Below are 13588 nucleotides of genomic sequence, written 5' to 3'. Positions count from 1 at the left end.
ATGTTTTAACAGCATCATCACCACCATCATTCTGGACAGCAGCTGAAATCCTGCTGCCTGAGTCATTAAAAGGGAAGCAGGCAAACTCTGGAGGTGTTAGGTCACAGTACCCATCAGGTCTTTGAAATTTTTCATTTCTGCCATCCCATACCTTGCTCATACAATCTGAGATGCCAATTAAACTTTAATTGGTGCTTTCTTGCTGCTCTTTCTTCTTTCATAATGGCTCTAAGTAAAGCCTGTAAATCAGCCACAAGCAGAGCTTAAGAACTCTTCATTTTCACCATGCTCATACCCTTCATTCAAAACGTCAGCAAGAAAGACTAAAGAAAGATTAGTAACTGTGGTTCTTTTGTGGCAGAAGCACTGTAAATGTACCTGACAGCTGCCTATTACCGCATTTAAGTACTCCTAGAGTGTTTAAAAGGCTGCTGTCAAAATATTTTTCAAAATATTATTATCCATTATTTATATTCTAAACAGAATTTGTTTGTAGACAAAATCTCCTCTTCGAGAGGCACGCAGTAGCTTTGTTATCAGAGAATTTCTTCTGAAACACTGTTCTTTAAAAATAAAACAAACACGAGTCAATGACACAACTGATGTGAGACTTGCCTTAGAATCACTCCATACAATGAGAAAAGCCAAACCTTTGAATCTTTTTTTCTTTCTCTTTTTAACTTAGCACTACTTAAGTTCTTTATCTCCCCAAATATATGATGGAGCAGGCTGAAAAAGGTAGTAAGAGTTTAAACAAAGGCAGCACGCTAAAATGGAACCAATAACTCAGTTTAATTATAGTACTAATACAAAGCCAGCAGCCTGTATGTACTTTCTGCATGAAACATTACAGATAAAGTACTGTCTCCCACTGGTTTCAAGAGGACCAGGTTTAACTCTAATGGTCTTCTGACCTTAGGGGTTTCAGTGCATCTTTTCGACTATAATTCTGAAGAGAATTCTCCCTCTTACACAGTTTCTCATCCTATTGCTCTTTTCCCTACTGATGACTTTGTATCTTAGCAAAACATTTTGCAAACACAAAAACATCCCAGGGTGACCTCTGGCAGCAAGCCTTTGTCACTCAACATCCACGGAAATAAGTGGCTTTTCCCAAGGCTGTGGTATGTCTCCTCTAGAACAACTGCTGGCCCTATGGACCCCAATTCCCAGCCCAATGCCCAGGAAGTTTTGTAGACTGCAGGAGCAGGACGAGTTACAACTGCTTTTACATACCCACAAAAACATTTCTATGGTCTGAAAGACTCTGCAGAAAGGGAGGTCCATGGCTAATGCACCATTTTTGCCAGCTCCAAAGAGAATTTCGCTATTTAAGACACTGTGAGAAGAGTGTGAAACTGCTGCATGTTTTGGAAAGCTTTATGGGTTCACTATGACGGGACAATAAAAGCTAGTACTGGGTCCATTAAATAGACATGAACACCTGCTGCAGTACTAAAGGTCAAAAAGCCACCTTTACCCATTCCCAGAGGCAGTTCAGTCACTAAGAAACATCAAATCCAGTGCATACCAGCACAGCTTTAGTCCTGTCCGTAACAAAAGTATTCCGTAAGTGAAATCCTCATCACACATGTGCAGCCCCAAGCCAGCTAAGGAAATAACAACTGACTAATTTGTTTTGCCACATCTGACTCCAGAATGACGTAGTATGGGTCACAAACATTGCCCAAAGTATATGTCACTGTGCAAGATTTAACATCATCTTTGGAGCCATATGGATCCAAGAAGCTGTCAGTGGTTTTACAGCAGCTGTAGTTTTGCCTTAAACTGTGCTATTTTTGTCATTATTTCACACTACCAATTAACCTAAGTGGGAGAAAAGGAAATGATACACTGCTCTCACAGTTATATCAATCATGGTGAAGAATGTTTTCATGGCGTATCCATGGACAGGTTCAGGTTGAGCACTCATTCATAACAGAAAATACAAGCAGACTTCTAAGGCAAAATATGCAATAATGATCTTAAATTCACCTGATTTAGAAGTTTTTTAAAAAATATTTGTATCGGAACTATTTTTGTTCTACCCACTGCATTTAAAACATAGCCAAACACATTCCTGCCACAATAAATACTTCACATATAGATTTAAATCCAGGAATTAACTTCCATGAAAAGCAATAAATCTTTACAAACAGGTTTCTTAACAGAATTAGTCAGGATCTTTTTAGCAGTTTGATGCAGCATAACTAAAATAAATAAGCACATATACATGTCAGGCATATTACATTCTCTAAAATATGAACAACCATGATTTCCAAAGCAAATCCTTTTTAAGTGATCAGTATATATCAAGCATACCTTATGTACCTTGGTTAAGCTGTTCTTCCACTTGCTGGAGTAGACCAATATATCAGCTCTGGGATGAGTAGTTCTTGCTTGAGTGTACAGTGGTTTTTCAACTTTTTGTTTTGAATTGAGGAGGGAGAGAGCTATCTTTGTTGACAAACCAAGTGGATTTGGGTTGTTGGGACTAACGGTCCATGTAGAGTAGGCTGAGATTTTCTGATCATTTTGCAGCAGATGCAATGGTTTTCTCTTCAAGAGATAGCACCAGGTAAAACTCGTTGTGGTCTTGAGGCTTGGAAATGACAATCTCTGCAGTTCTCCTGCATTCATCACAGCCAGCATAGTTACAGGCTTTGCTTGGCCATGGCTGTTGATGTACTGGCTCTCATTATTGTCACTTGGGGACTTTCTTTCTTGACTGCTACTTACAGCCTTGAGAAGAGAACTCTGATTATTCACTGGAGACAATTCAGATGGTTTTCTAACTACAAACACAGGTGACGCTGAAGATCTAAGGTCTTCAGATTCTGGTGACTCTTTTAGAGTTTCTGAATTGCCAGTGTCAGATGAGTCATGGTCAGGCAACAGCAGGTCAGAAGGACTAGCTTTGCTGCTTTTTTCATGCTGTGCAACACCATCAGCGTCCAAGAGGTGATTTTCAAGAGGCTCTGTGGTGCATACCTGTCTTACCAAAACTGGTTTCTTTTGCTTACTTGTAGGGTCACTAGATCGAATGTTCAGTGACTGCAATGGTCTAGCTTCTGTCATGCAGGCAGCTCCACTCTCATCTTTCACACGTTTTTGCTGTTTTTCCATGGCAATATCTAAACTATTGGCTGGGGAAAGCATTCGTTTACTTGAAGCTGTAGCTTCTGGTTGAGGGAAGAGTCCGCTAACTGGCACTTTATGAATAATATTCAAAGAGCTTGACAAAGATGAATTTCTGGTTCCACTTTCTGCTTGTGAATTTTCAAATTCAAATGAATTTGGCAATGTCTTCTGATTATCTTTGTGAGATTTTGGCAGCTGAGCTTTGCCTTCAAGCATTGGCACTGTCACAACATTTGTTTTGCAAACAGATTGATTTACCTGATCCTGGGTCACTAAAATGTGAGGAAGGGGTGTAACAGTTGCAAAGCCATAGGATGGCATACTGCTGTGAATACGGACAGGAACCACAAAAGGAGGAATCTGATGTATTTGACTGCTGCAGTTATTTGGGACAATTTGCTTTAGAGGAGGCACAGAATATGGAGTAGACATGTCAGGCAGTTTAGTCTGCAGTTCAAAGGAGGATACATTCTGGTCCACCCCAACTTGACTTGGAACAGCCTGAGTTGATAAAGTATTTTTTAGCAATTTAGAAGAGTATGGCTGACCTATATGCAAAGTTTTAACTTGTAGTTGATACTTTGGAGCAAAACAATCCTTTTTTTCATTGGGGTGACAAGAAAGCATGTATGTGCTCAACTGTTCCTCTTGGGCTGATGTTTTAGTTGTCGGCTGGGAAGGCTGATGTGTAGAGGGTGGCTGTTCTTGCTTGTTCAGCACATGATCTACAGGCTGTTGAACCGAAGATAGGCTAACAGGATTACAATTCTGAATTGCTGAGGGAAGCCTGGAGTGAGTCTGTGAATGCTGAGTACCTGAAGGAAACTCCACTGAAGATTTGCCAGAGGTCTGCAGCCTGGGCAATGGCACTGTGGGTACATCCGTAGCATGAGCTGTCTGAAATGAAGTTGATTTACCTTGTGTCTGATGATTTTCTGGAGAAATATTTAAAGATATTTGCCTCACAAATGGCCCCCTCCTCCTTTCTAGCAGAGGCACATGTCCAGTAAGTCCATTTGCAGACGACGCTTTCGGAGTGACTATCTCTACGAGCGAGGCAGATTTTGATGAAGACATGCTTCCACAGTCAAAAGACTTACTCCTGTAGTCTACAACCTCCATCGATGGCTGTGTGCAGCTAATCTGCTCCGAGGCAGCACGTCTCATTTCCCGGTAATGAGGTCCAGGCACAACCAGTGCATGCGTGCCAGCAGGAATCATGAGGAATTCTGACGACTTGCTAACAAGCTCTGATTGGGAAGGGTTCTCAGACTTCAAAGTTTCATCTTTATCAAGTGAAGCTGAGAAACTGGAGGCATGAGACAAGCTACTTTCCCGACTTAAACTTCTGGAAAGCGTGGAGTCAATGCTTGATTCAGCAGATGAATGCTCCATTTCAGCCAAGCGAATTCTTTTCTTCTTTGGTGGCAACTTTTCTGTTGGCAATTTTGATAGCGTTTCACTGCGCTGTGGCCAGTTAAACCTTTCTGTCTTTTCTGGATCACTGCACTGGTTATCTTGGTCCCTGTCTGGTTCTTCTGTGACCAGTATTTCAGGAACCTGGATGTTATGCTGGCGAACAAGTCTTGAGGGCTGAATTGGTGCGCTTCTCTCGTTAGAAACTATTTGGCTCCCTTGACCTTCCCCTCTAGGTGCTTCTGATGATAGGGGTTGACGATGCTGGGGAGTATTCAGAGGAGGGTGTCTATCTTCTTGGATTACAACTGTATTCAAAGAACGGTGCTTTGCAACATTGTTGGGGTCTTGAGAAGAAACTGGTGACACTCTTTCAAACGACTCTGATTTCTCAAATGAGCTATTTCTGCTCAGTGAGTTGGTGTGCTGTATTACTGAGATGCCAGTACCTTGTCTTTTCAACTCCACCTTTTCTTGTACAGCAGAACTCACCTGCTTTTCAGTGTGTGAAGCCATCTTTGGCTCGGTTGTCTGATCTGTGCCTCGAGCCACAAGCTGAATTTGGGAACTCTGAAGTAGAAGGCTGCTTGGCTGTTGTGACCCTACCACTGTTGTTGCACTGTGTTTTGACAGACTGGAAGAATTTGCTGGCTTGCCTTGGCCTTCTGTATTCTTTGATAGTATGCTTGTATCATTTTGCTGTGGGTCATCATCATCACCAACACTTTTCATTTTCCTTCTTTTCCTTATCTGGGGTGTCTGCTCCCAGACACCAGTTGAAGTAGTGACTCTGTAGTGTAGAATCTGAGGCTGCGTGCTGTTTGGAACAGTTTTATGCTCAGGCTCTCGTATTGCTGCTTTAGTTTTAGGTCCATGCAACTCCGAACAATAAAATTTCTTGTGGTTTTCAAAGTTTTCCAGTTTTCTGTATCTGTTTCTGCAGGTTTCACACTCAAACATTGTTCCTCGCACCTGAGGGGACTTCTTTGTTTTTTCTAAATTTGATCCCTGTGCGAGGGACTTGCTCCTTTGCAATAATGATTCATTACATCCCAGATAACTTTCTTCTACAGATCGCACTGGTCCAAGAACTTGGCTTTCACCAGTTGAAGAATCTTCTATTGCTGCCTGTCTAACAAGGGTCCGAGGATGTCCACCTTGGTTCAGTGGAGTAGCAGGTCCTGATACAAAAACATCATCATATAAAGAGCCAATTTTATCATCAAATGACTGACTACCTCGAAGAGGATGAGAGGGAGGTATTACATGTGGAGGTACTGCTGAGTAACTGGTAGTAGGCATGGAATTACTTCGTGTTATAGGTAAACAGTCAAGGGATGGTACAGAAAGAAGAAAAACTTGCTTTGACTTCTCAGTGGGTGTGAAAGGAGACTTTGGTATATCAGAGCTTGAGCTAGTTCTTCGTCCCATGGGTTTTAAATCAAACTGGAAAGAATCCTTAAATATGTAGGATTTTGGTGAATCTATGCTTCCTCTTCTCGAAAGAGATGTTCTTCTTGGTTTCACGCTATCTAGCTGTTTGTCATCCACAACAGCTTCATTATCAGAAATCAACTTTGAGATACGTTCCTCAAGAGTTTTTGTTGCCATGGGAGGTCGCATTTGGCCAGAGAGAATCAGATTTTTTTCAGCACAAGCCGTTTGTACCACTGATGCTACCACACCACTTGCTCGTGGCACACAGGGCACGTTTTTATTTGGATCTTTCTCAGAGGTCAACAGTCCTCTTACAAAAGGAGCTGGTGGGCTCATTGTTTGATCGGCACTTTCAGAACGAGAGAAATAACCAGAATCAGTACTACCTAGACTTCTAGGGCTCAAAAGGCATTTTCCTTGCTGATCTTGGGAACCATCGGTTGCCTGCTGTCTCTGGAGCTGAGCATGCACTGTTCCTACTGCAGATCCCACCTGTTCCTCTAGTAGGCTCATTTCTACTTTCTGCTGTTGCTTTATGTCATTCTCCTTCAATGAGGCTGTATGTGTTAAGTTTGACTGAACAGTTGTCACTTTAAAATCTCCTTTTCTCTGTGCTGCAGCAAGTTCGGGTGCTGGTTCTGTTACTTTTGGGCTATCAGCCCTTAATGGAGAAACATTCACAGGATGAACTACTACTTTTGGTAATGTTGCCCTTACTTGAGGTTCTGTATCATGTAATGAAGAGTCACCTGGTATACAGTCTGGGTTGCTTAATGGAACAGGGCTTCCTTTCTGCAATGGTTCTGCACTCGAAATGACTTTCACTATCTGTGCAGGTTCCAGTTCTTGATCATCTTGTCTTTCATCAGCAGTGCCTTCATCTTCACTTTCACCACTTTCTTCCACATCTGAGTGAATGCTAAGTGCTTTTTCCGAGTCATGAGATAAGAACAGGCCAGCTGAATCTGGTTGTAGCACAAGTCCAAGTTTGATAGCATGTGCATGAGATTTTTTGTGCTTGTACAGATTACTTTTGGTTTTAAAAGAAAACCCACATGTCACACATGGATAGGGTCGCTCTCCAGTATGGGATCGGATGTGCTTTTGGAGAACACTGGGCTTGGCACAGGCCCGATTGCAATACTCACAGACGTATTTCCCTAGCTTTTTAGGCTTCTGGTCTTTCAAGAGGTTACATATTTGTTCTACACCATGGTTTACAACTGATGCTATCTGGGCTGAATTATACACGGGACCTATAGACAAGTTGGTTGAACTTGATGTGCTAATTGACAAAGGTGTAGATGAACTAGCTACTAGCTGGTTTTGAGAAAAAACCTGAGTTACAGTGGAAGATGAGGTGTGGACAACAGATGAAGTTACTGCTACGCTATATATCTGCTGGAGCTTCAGGTTCTCTTGACTCTGCTGTTGCACCAGTGGTCTAGTGAAACTTGGACACATAACAACCTGGTGATTTTGTTGACTGGTCTTAGTAATAAGGTCTTGTGAATGAGAAACTGACTGGCCTTGTGCTTGTCCAGTCTTGGCTGTTGCTGCTACATGCACATTGTTTAACGGAGACGGGTAATAGTGAGGTCCAGCTGCAAACTCATGCTGTGATAAAGAAGACTGATTTTGGACGCTTATTATATTGGATGTGAGACTAGTAGAGGTGCTTACAGTTTTATTTGGTCTCAGTTTCTCTATCTGCATCCCATAAGGGGGGCACTCTTGTGCTAAGGTGTTCAGTTCAGGCTCCATAGCTTTTAATAAGACATCGAACGCAGTACGAGTACACGGGGATGATGTACTGCAATCAACAAAGTTAATACATTCATTACTGTCAGTCTTTGTTTTACTTGATGAGGAGTTTGAGAGAGACTTCTTTTCTAGTGAGTTCAGTTGGTTTGCATTGGTATTCTCTACTGCCTGTTTACCCAAATCTAAGGACTGATGTGCCAACGAGAGTTTTGTCTGCAATGATGTCTCAGATTTGGTTGTTTCAACACTTATGTCACTGCTAAGAGCTCCCCCGTTTTGTTTGGTACACTGATTTCCATTTTGCACGGGTGGGTGATCCTGTGCTGTGGTGTGTTCGGAAGCATCTGGAAGAGCTTTTAGCGGTGAAGGGTCTACATTTTGCTTAACCTTGGCTTCAGCAGGACTCCGCAAAGGCGATTTTGGTATTTTTTTTAGATGGTTTTCAGTAACAATCTTTTTTCTTTTCACACCTTTAATTGCATCTTGGGTGCCTCTAGTACCAGCATCGGTGATTTCTGTTAAAACACAAAGAGAAAAAAAAAATGCAAATCGAAAAATGCAGTATATTTTGATTTATAGCATTTTATCATCTCTAAGTTTCAACAGTAAGCCCTGGAGCAACAGGACTGTCCATCTCTACTGCCTCCAATACCATTTTTTAATAGTAAAGGTATCTTAGTGAAGATCTATTTTGCTTTCATCTAAAAAGAACAACACTTTCTAACTGATACTGTAAGGCATTACAAAAGTAATTCACTATAGGAAAAGCTTCAAAGGAAATGCAAGAAAAGAAAGGCTACTGAACGAATATTTTAGCATTTATAGCAACTCCTTTTTGGATAAAGTAAAAAAGAAACCTCTGTCTTGCACTTGTTTAAAAATTCGAATCATTATAGCAGGAAAATGAAAAACCATGACACAAATCTGTTTTCATGCTGTATTTGTCATTTTTTCCATCTATATGTTGCTGCACTCAAGGAATGAAGACAACTTCCTCATGGTTATATTTGTAAGTAGATTTATAATGGAAATGGCACAACCACCCACACCATCTGTCAAATACTGTATTTCAGAGCTCCAATTACTGAACTTCAATAGCATTTCAGATGAGCAACTACAGTGGATGAATAAAATCAGTCACACTTAAATGATTTTCTATTTGTGCATCATGAAACAAAATATACTAAATCTGAATTATTTCATTACTAGCTACACTTGTGGCTGATTTTAGGCAGGTATGCATGCAGAGTTTCAGGGCTGAACCAATGAATTGGGGTATTATTCAGTAGAATAATCCTGTAGCACATATATTTGTAAAGAATACAATTTTCTCTATAACAAAAAAAAAATACATGTAGACTGCATTTCAGAGTTGATACTTACAAGCTTGTTTTTAAATGGATACCTGATATTATACACCTTTGTTTATCTCAACAGAATTAGACTTAATCTGGTTGGTTTATTTTTTTATTTATTACTTCTTTCTTAACACTCAGTTATAGCTACTTCCTCAGCTAGCATCATTGGTACTGCAGAAGAAGACAAATATTAAATGGACATGAATCCATTTTCTTAAGCTTTTACAACTAGCTTATTAGGCTGTTAGTCAAAACCATATTTGTCTGATTGCCAGTATTCTAAGCAAAGGAAGAAATTAATGTGACTAGAGAGCTGATGTCTCTGAAAAGGTTCAGCTGCATGCACATTCTGGGAAGCAGTAATGAGTAACTCCATGTGGTTATGCTTACCTAGCACAGAGTTACTCAGCAACAGAGGTGTATGTGCACTTCTAGGTAAAGAACAGCCCTAAGACAACATATAAAGGGACAAAGTTCTCACAGTGAATTTCACTAGAAAGAAAGTGGAGAAAGCTCAGACTTCCCAGTACCCATCAACCCTATGGACCCCTCTGAGTGGCGTGAAGAATATCCTCTTGCAGAAGCGTCATCTGGCTTCTATATTATGTGGGAGGGAAGCCAACACATAGTGTGCGTCTGGCAAGAGATAATGGAATCCTGGGTGAAACCCTCTTATAAAGGAAACATAGGCAATGCCTGAAACTTTGGTAGCAGAAGAGAATGCAAAAGGGACCAGTAGGAAAAGAAAGGCAAGATGTTATGTTTTCTCCGTGTCAGAGCATAACCCAGGTGGGATTGAGCTATGCTCATTCCAGATACTTGGAAGTTCAAAATCCCATTTCCAACTCAGTGCCAACTTAATTGTATGCATATATTCATCAAGGATGAATAGATATTCAGGAGATTTCCTTGCAAACTGAAAGATTAAAGACTACACGTCACACACACTGTACTGTGAATGTGCAAGTTCTGCAGAACCTGACCTATTTGTCTCTCAGCCCTACTAGAGGAAGTTTAACTATAAAGAGTAAGGGCCTGTTTTGACATATTCAGCAGTCCCATGAAAGATGCCTGAATCCCTTGCCAGAGCTACTGGCTCTGAAACCTAGTTATGGGGATTTTGTGTTCCTCTTGTGCATCCAGAAAGAAATTTCTACAGTAATCACTCACTTAACCTTTAAATGAACTTTGCATTTACTGCTTTATCGCCAAAACCTATTCATACTAGACTGGATTTAACATATTCAAAGCCGAGCAGTCTTCCATCACAATGTTCTGTCCTTTCTATTGATTCACAATTAAACGAGTGGCCTACACTAATAAGTTATGATCAATATCATTAATGGCGATTTCTTTAAAATTTCAGTCTACTGCAACTGCTTTTTTTTCTTCAGTAACAAAAAACAATTTTACACAAATCAAAGAGAAAATAACAAGGTAACTATATAAAAGGTGCTTTTAGCCAAGGTTTGGTGATCCCTCTGAAGCGCGGTCACGTTAACTGAGCATAAGTAATTTGGTTCCTTTTAAGCATACACTGCAGCTTTTATCCCGTCACAATCACGCCTCCACACTGATCACACTGCCAGTGTTTGTATCAGAGTGCTATAGGAATTGCTGGGCAGATTATGCACAGCTAGGAAGGTAAGAGTGCCAGGAATTTCTAACATTGATGCAGACAAACATACACAAAAGAGACTAGGGAGTTTCATATTGCAGCAGTTGAGCAGTCAAATGATACACTGCTTCCTGATGCCACAGAATACTGAATAATTACTATTCCTGGGTTTCAAACACATAATGCAGAGGAACAAACATACTCAAACTGCACCATACTAGTGAACTGGAAACAGATACAGCTGAAATATGCAATGTGGCTTACAAAAGCCTTAAATAAAGTAAGAATATATCTCCAATCTACCAATCAAGCAATTAAAACCATGAATGTTATGCATATAAGATCAGAATTTTCCATAATCTATTTACTGCTTTACTTAAAAAAAATGCTGTTCAACACATGGCAAACCATAAAAATTGTTCAGGGAATTGAAAGGAAAGAAAAAAGAATAAACAAAGGCAAGTTACCCACTGCATTAAATAAAGAAATAGATTTTTCTTTAGTCTTTGCAAGCACTAGCTGTGCTGCTTCTGTATTTTTATACCAATAAAATTCCAGTCTACAGAAATTATGTGAACTAGTTTCTTATTTGTATTTCTGACTTTATGTTTTGGTGATTCCAGAGATGGAGTTGCAGATTTGCTTCACATACGTATCTACAAAACATGGTAAAATGTACTTTACTGACAATGGCTTTAAAAGGCTTAACAATAGTTTAAGTCCTGTGCTCTACTTCACTCCTGGATAATTTAGAAATCATTATTACTAATGGAAATATTCACCTCATGTTTGCTAAAAGCCACTTTCTAGCATATTTGGGGGAAAAAAGGAATCTCTGACAACTTAACTTGTTTTTAGCTTCTTGTTCTTTCTGTGTAAGTCTCCTTTTTGTATTCCCAGTTAATGTTGAAGATATTCCACCATATGTTTGTTAATCTACAGCTATGTGCTTCCCCAAAGATCAACTGCATCAGTATTTCCAGAGGCAACAACAAATCTGGTGGAAAGCAGCAGCCCCATAGTGCTAAACACTCCTACACCTTTCAGAGCTACAAACTTTCAGGAGCTTAATAACTTGCCAGGGCCATGTACCCACATCAACAAGCTGACACAGAACAAAGAGAAGGTAGAAACATCCTCATGTGTGTGTGAGAAATAAAAATGAAACTGATCCGCTTTCCTTTCTCTCTCCTGCGCTCTGCTCACCTCCCTCCGCAATCACAAAGCCCTTCTTATCCTTCAGCAGTCATTCCCTTTTTTCTCAGGTGGTGAAGTGGTGCTGCTGAGAAGTGCTGTCACCTCAATTAGATGTCTAAAAAATATCTTTTTCATAAGCTGTATTATATCAAATAGGATTAAGTTATCCAGCCCAAGAGAGGAGGTAACAACGTCATCGTGCTCAGTGCCTCACTTTTCATATCACAGGGACATCAGAGCATCTCTTTTGTGCTTTGCCTAGTTGGCTTTGTTCTGCTTTGCTATCAAGATTCTCTGTTTAATACTTTTTCTTTGGTATGAATTCTGCACTCAAAACATGACAAGAAAAACTGATGTTTCTAAACATGACTGTTAACCTGTAATTTCTCTGCTGCATTTTGCTCTGTGCACAGGAAATAGAGCAGAACACAAATGTGATGGCTTAGATAGCAATCTGGCAAAGTAACTCATACAGCAAATAAAGGAAAGGTATAAGCAATCTGATTTTCTTCTTCCGAAACACTTACTGGTGAACTAAACTGTCTTGACAAAATGATCTCAATGGTTTTGTTGAAATAACTTCCAGAACTGCCTGTCTCAAAGCCCACATGTTATTATAACACCTACTCTCTTTCTCTCCCTTCTAATAGAGCTACATGCTTGCACTTAAAAAGAAAACAGAAAGAGAGTAAGAAGGAACTGAAGCAAGGCACCAAGCTCCCTTCTCCCTCAGTGCTACCCTGTGAAGCACCAAGCAAGCAAGCACTGCCTGCCTCTATGGTCCAATGCACCATTTTCATCTCATGCACTCACTTCATGTTGCTGAATTTTAAAAATCACTGTAGACTGCCATACAAATACCAGATTATCCAATTCAAGTGCCTGAAGTTTAGCTTCTAAAACTGTACTCCTGCTCCCAGGGCACTGCAAGTAAGAGTGACCTCTTTTGAAAGTGTTTAAATACTAATTGATGTCTTACACATACAGCTAAAACGTTACTCTGACAACAAACAACGGTAGTGATCCAAAGATGGGTTTTCAGAAGAGATTATTACTAAGGATCTGATGCTGATTGAAGCTAAGCCTCCCAGTGTCCTCAGATAGTCAAAATACTCTTATTCCTGATGTACCATATTTATTTAAATTTGATTTCACCAAAACTATCGAAAGCACTCATGAATCACTGTGTCAGGTCTATTTCTGTGAATAACAAACATCCTGTGAATAACGAACATCATTATGAGAGCAAGAAATAAGTCTGGCTGGCAAATGTTAGGCCACCAGAGCTTACATTAAACACAGCACGGAATAACTAAATTTTAGTTTTTTATTAAATGGCCTCCCTAGCTTCATATTGCCTCCTAAATGTTGAGTACAGCCATAAATATTTTTCCTTAAAAATGGTAATTTTTCCAAAGCATGAAACCCCCCAAACATAAACCCTTAATGACATAAACCACATATGCAGCTATGAAAATGGTCACAGTCAACAGCCAATAAAAAGATCTGACCAAGATTAACCCAAGCGCCTTGCTTAATTTTAAGCAGAAATAGAGAGGATTTTAAAGTCAGTTACCAATAATTTTAAGAGTCTTATTTCAGGTGTATAACTTCAGACTTCTTGAGAAGGTCACAGGGTGGTCTCTCAGAGGCCAGG

At 40.1% G+C, this 13588-nt stretch overlaps 1 protein-coding gene across 1 annotated transcript in view; it reads right to left on the bottom strand.

The window, feature by feature from the left end:
• Positions 1-9650, bottom strand: part of HIVEP1 (HIVEP zinc finger 1) — a 34442-nt gene extending 24792 nt beyond the window's left edge. Inside the window, exons 1-2 of the mRNA XM_034060351.1 lie at positions 9647-9650; positions 2332-8273 (exon numbers count right to left, since the gene is read on the bottom strand). Of these exons, the coding sequence (XP_033916242.1) occupies positions 2332-8273; positions 9647-9650 (5946 nt within the window). The remainder of the gene's footprint in view (positions 1-2331; positions 8274-9646) is intronic.
• Between the last annotated feature and the right edge of the window lie 3938 nt (positions 9651-13588).

Source organism: Melopsittacus undulatus, chromosome 1 (assembly GCF_012275295.1).
Source record: "Melopsittacus undulatus isolate bMelUnd1 chromosome 1, bMelUnd1.mat.Z, whole genome shotgun sequence".
Taxonomy (NCBI): Eukaryota; Metazoa; Chordata; class Aves; order Psittaciformes; family Psittaculidae; genus Melopsittacus; species Melopsittacus undulatus.
Note: the sequence above shows the minus strand (reverse complement) of the source record. Positions and strands in the feature narration are given on the sequence as shown.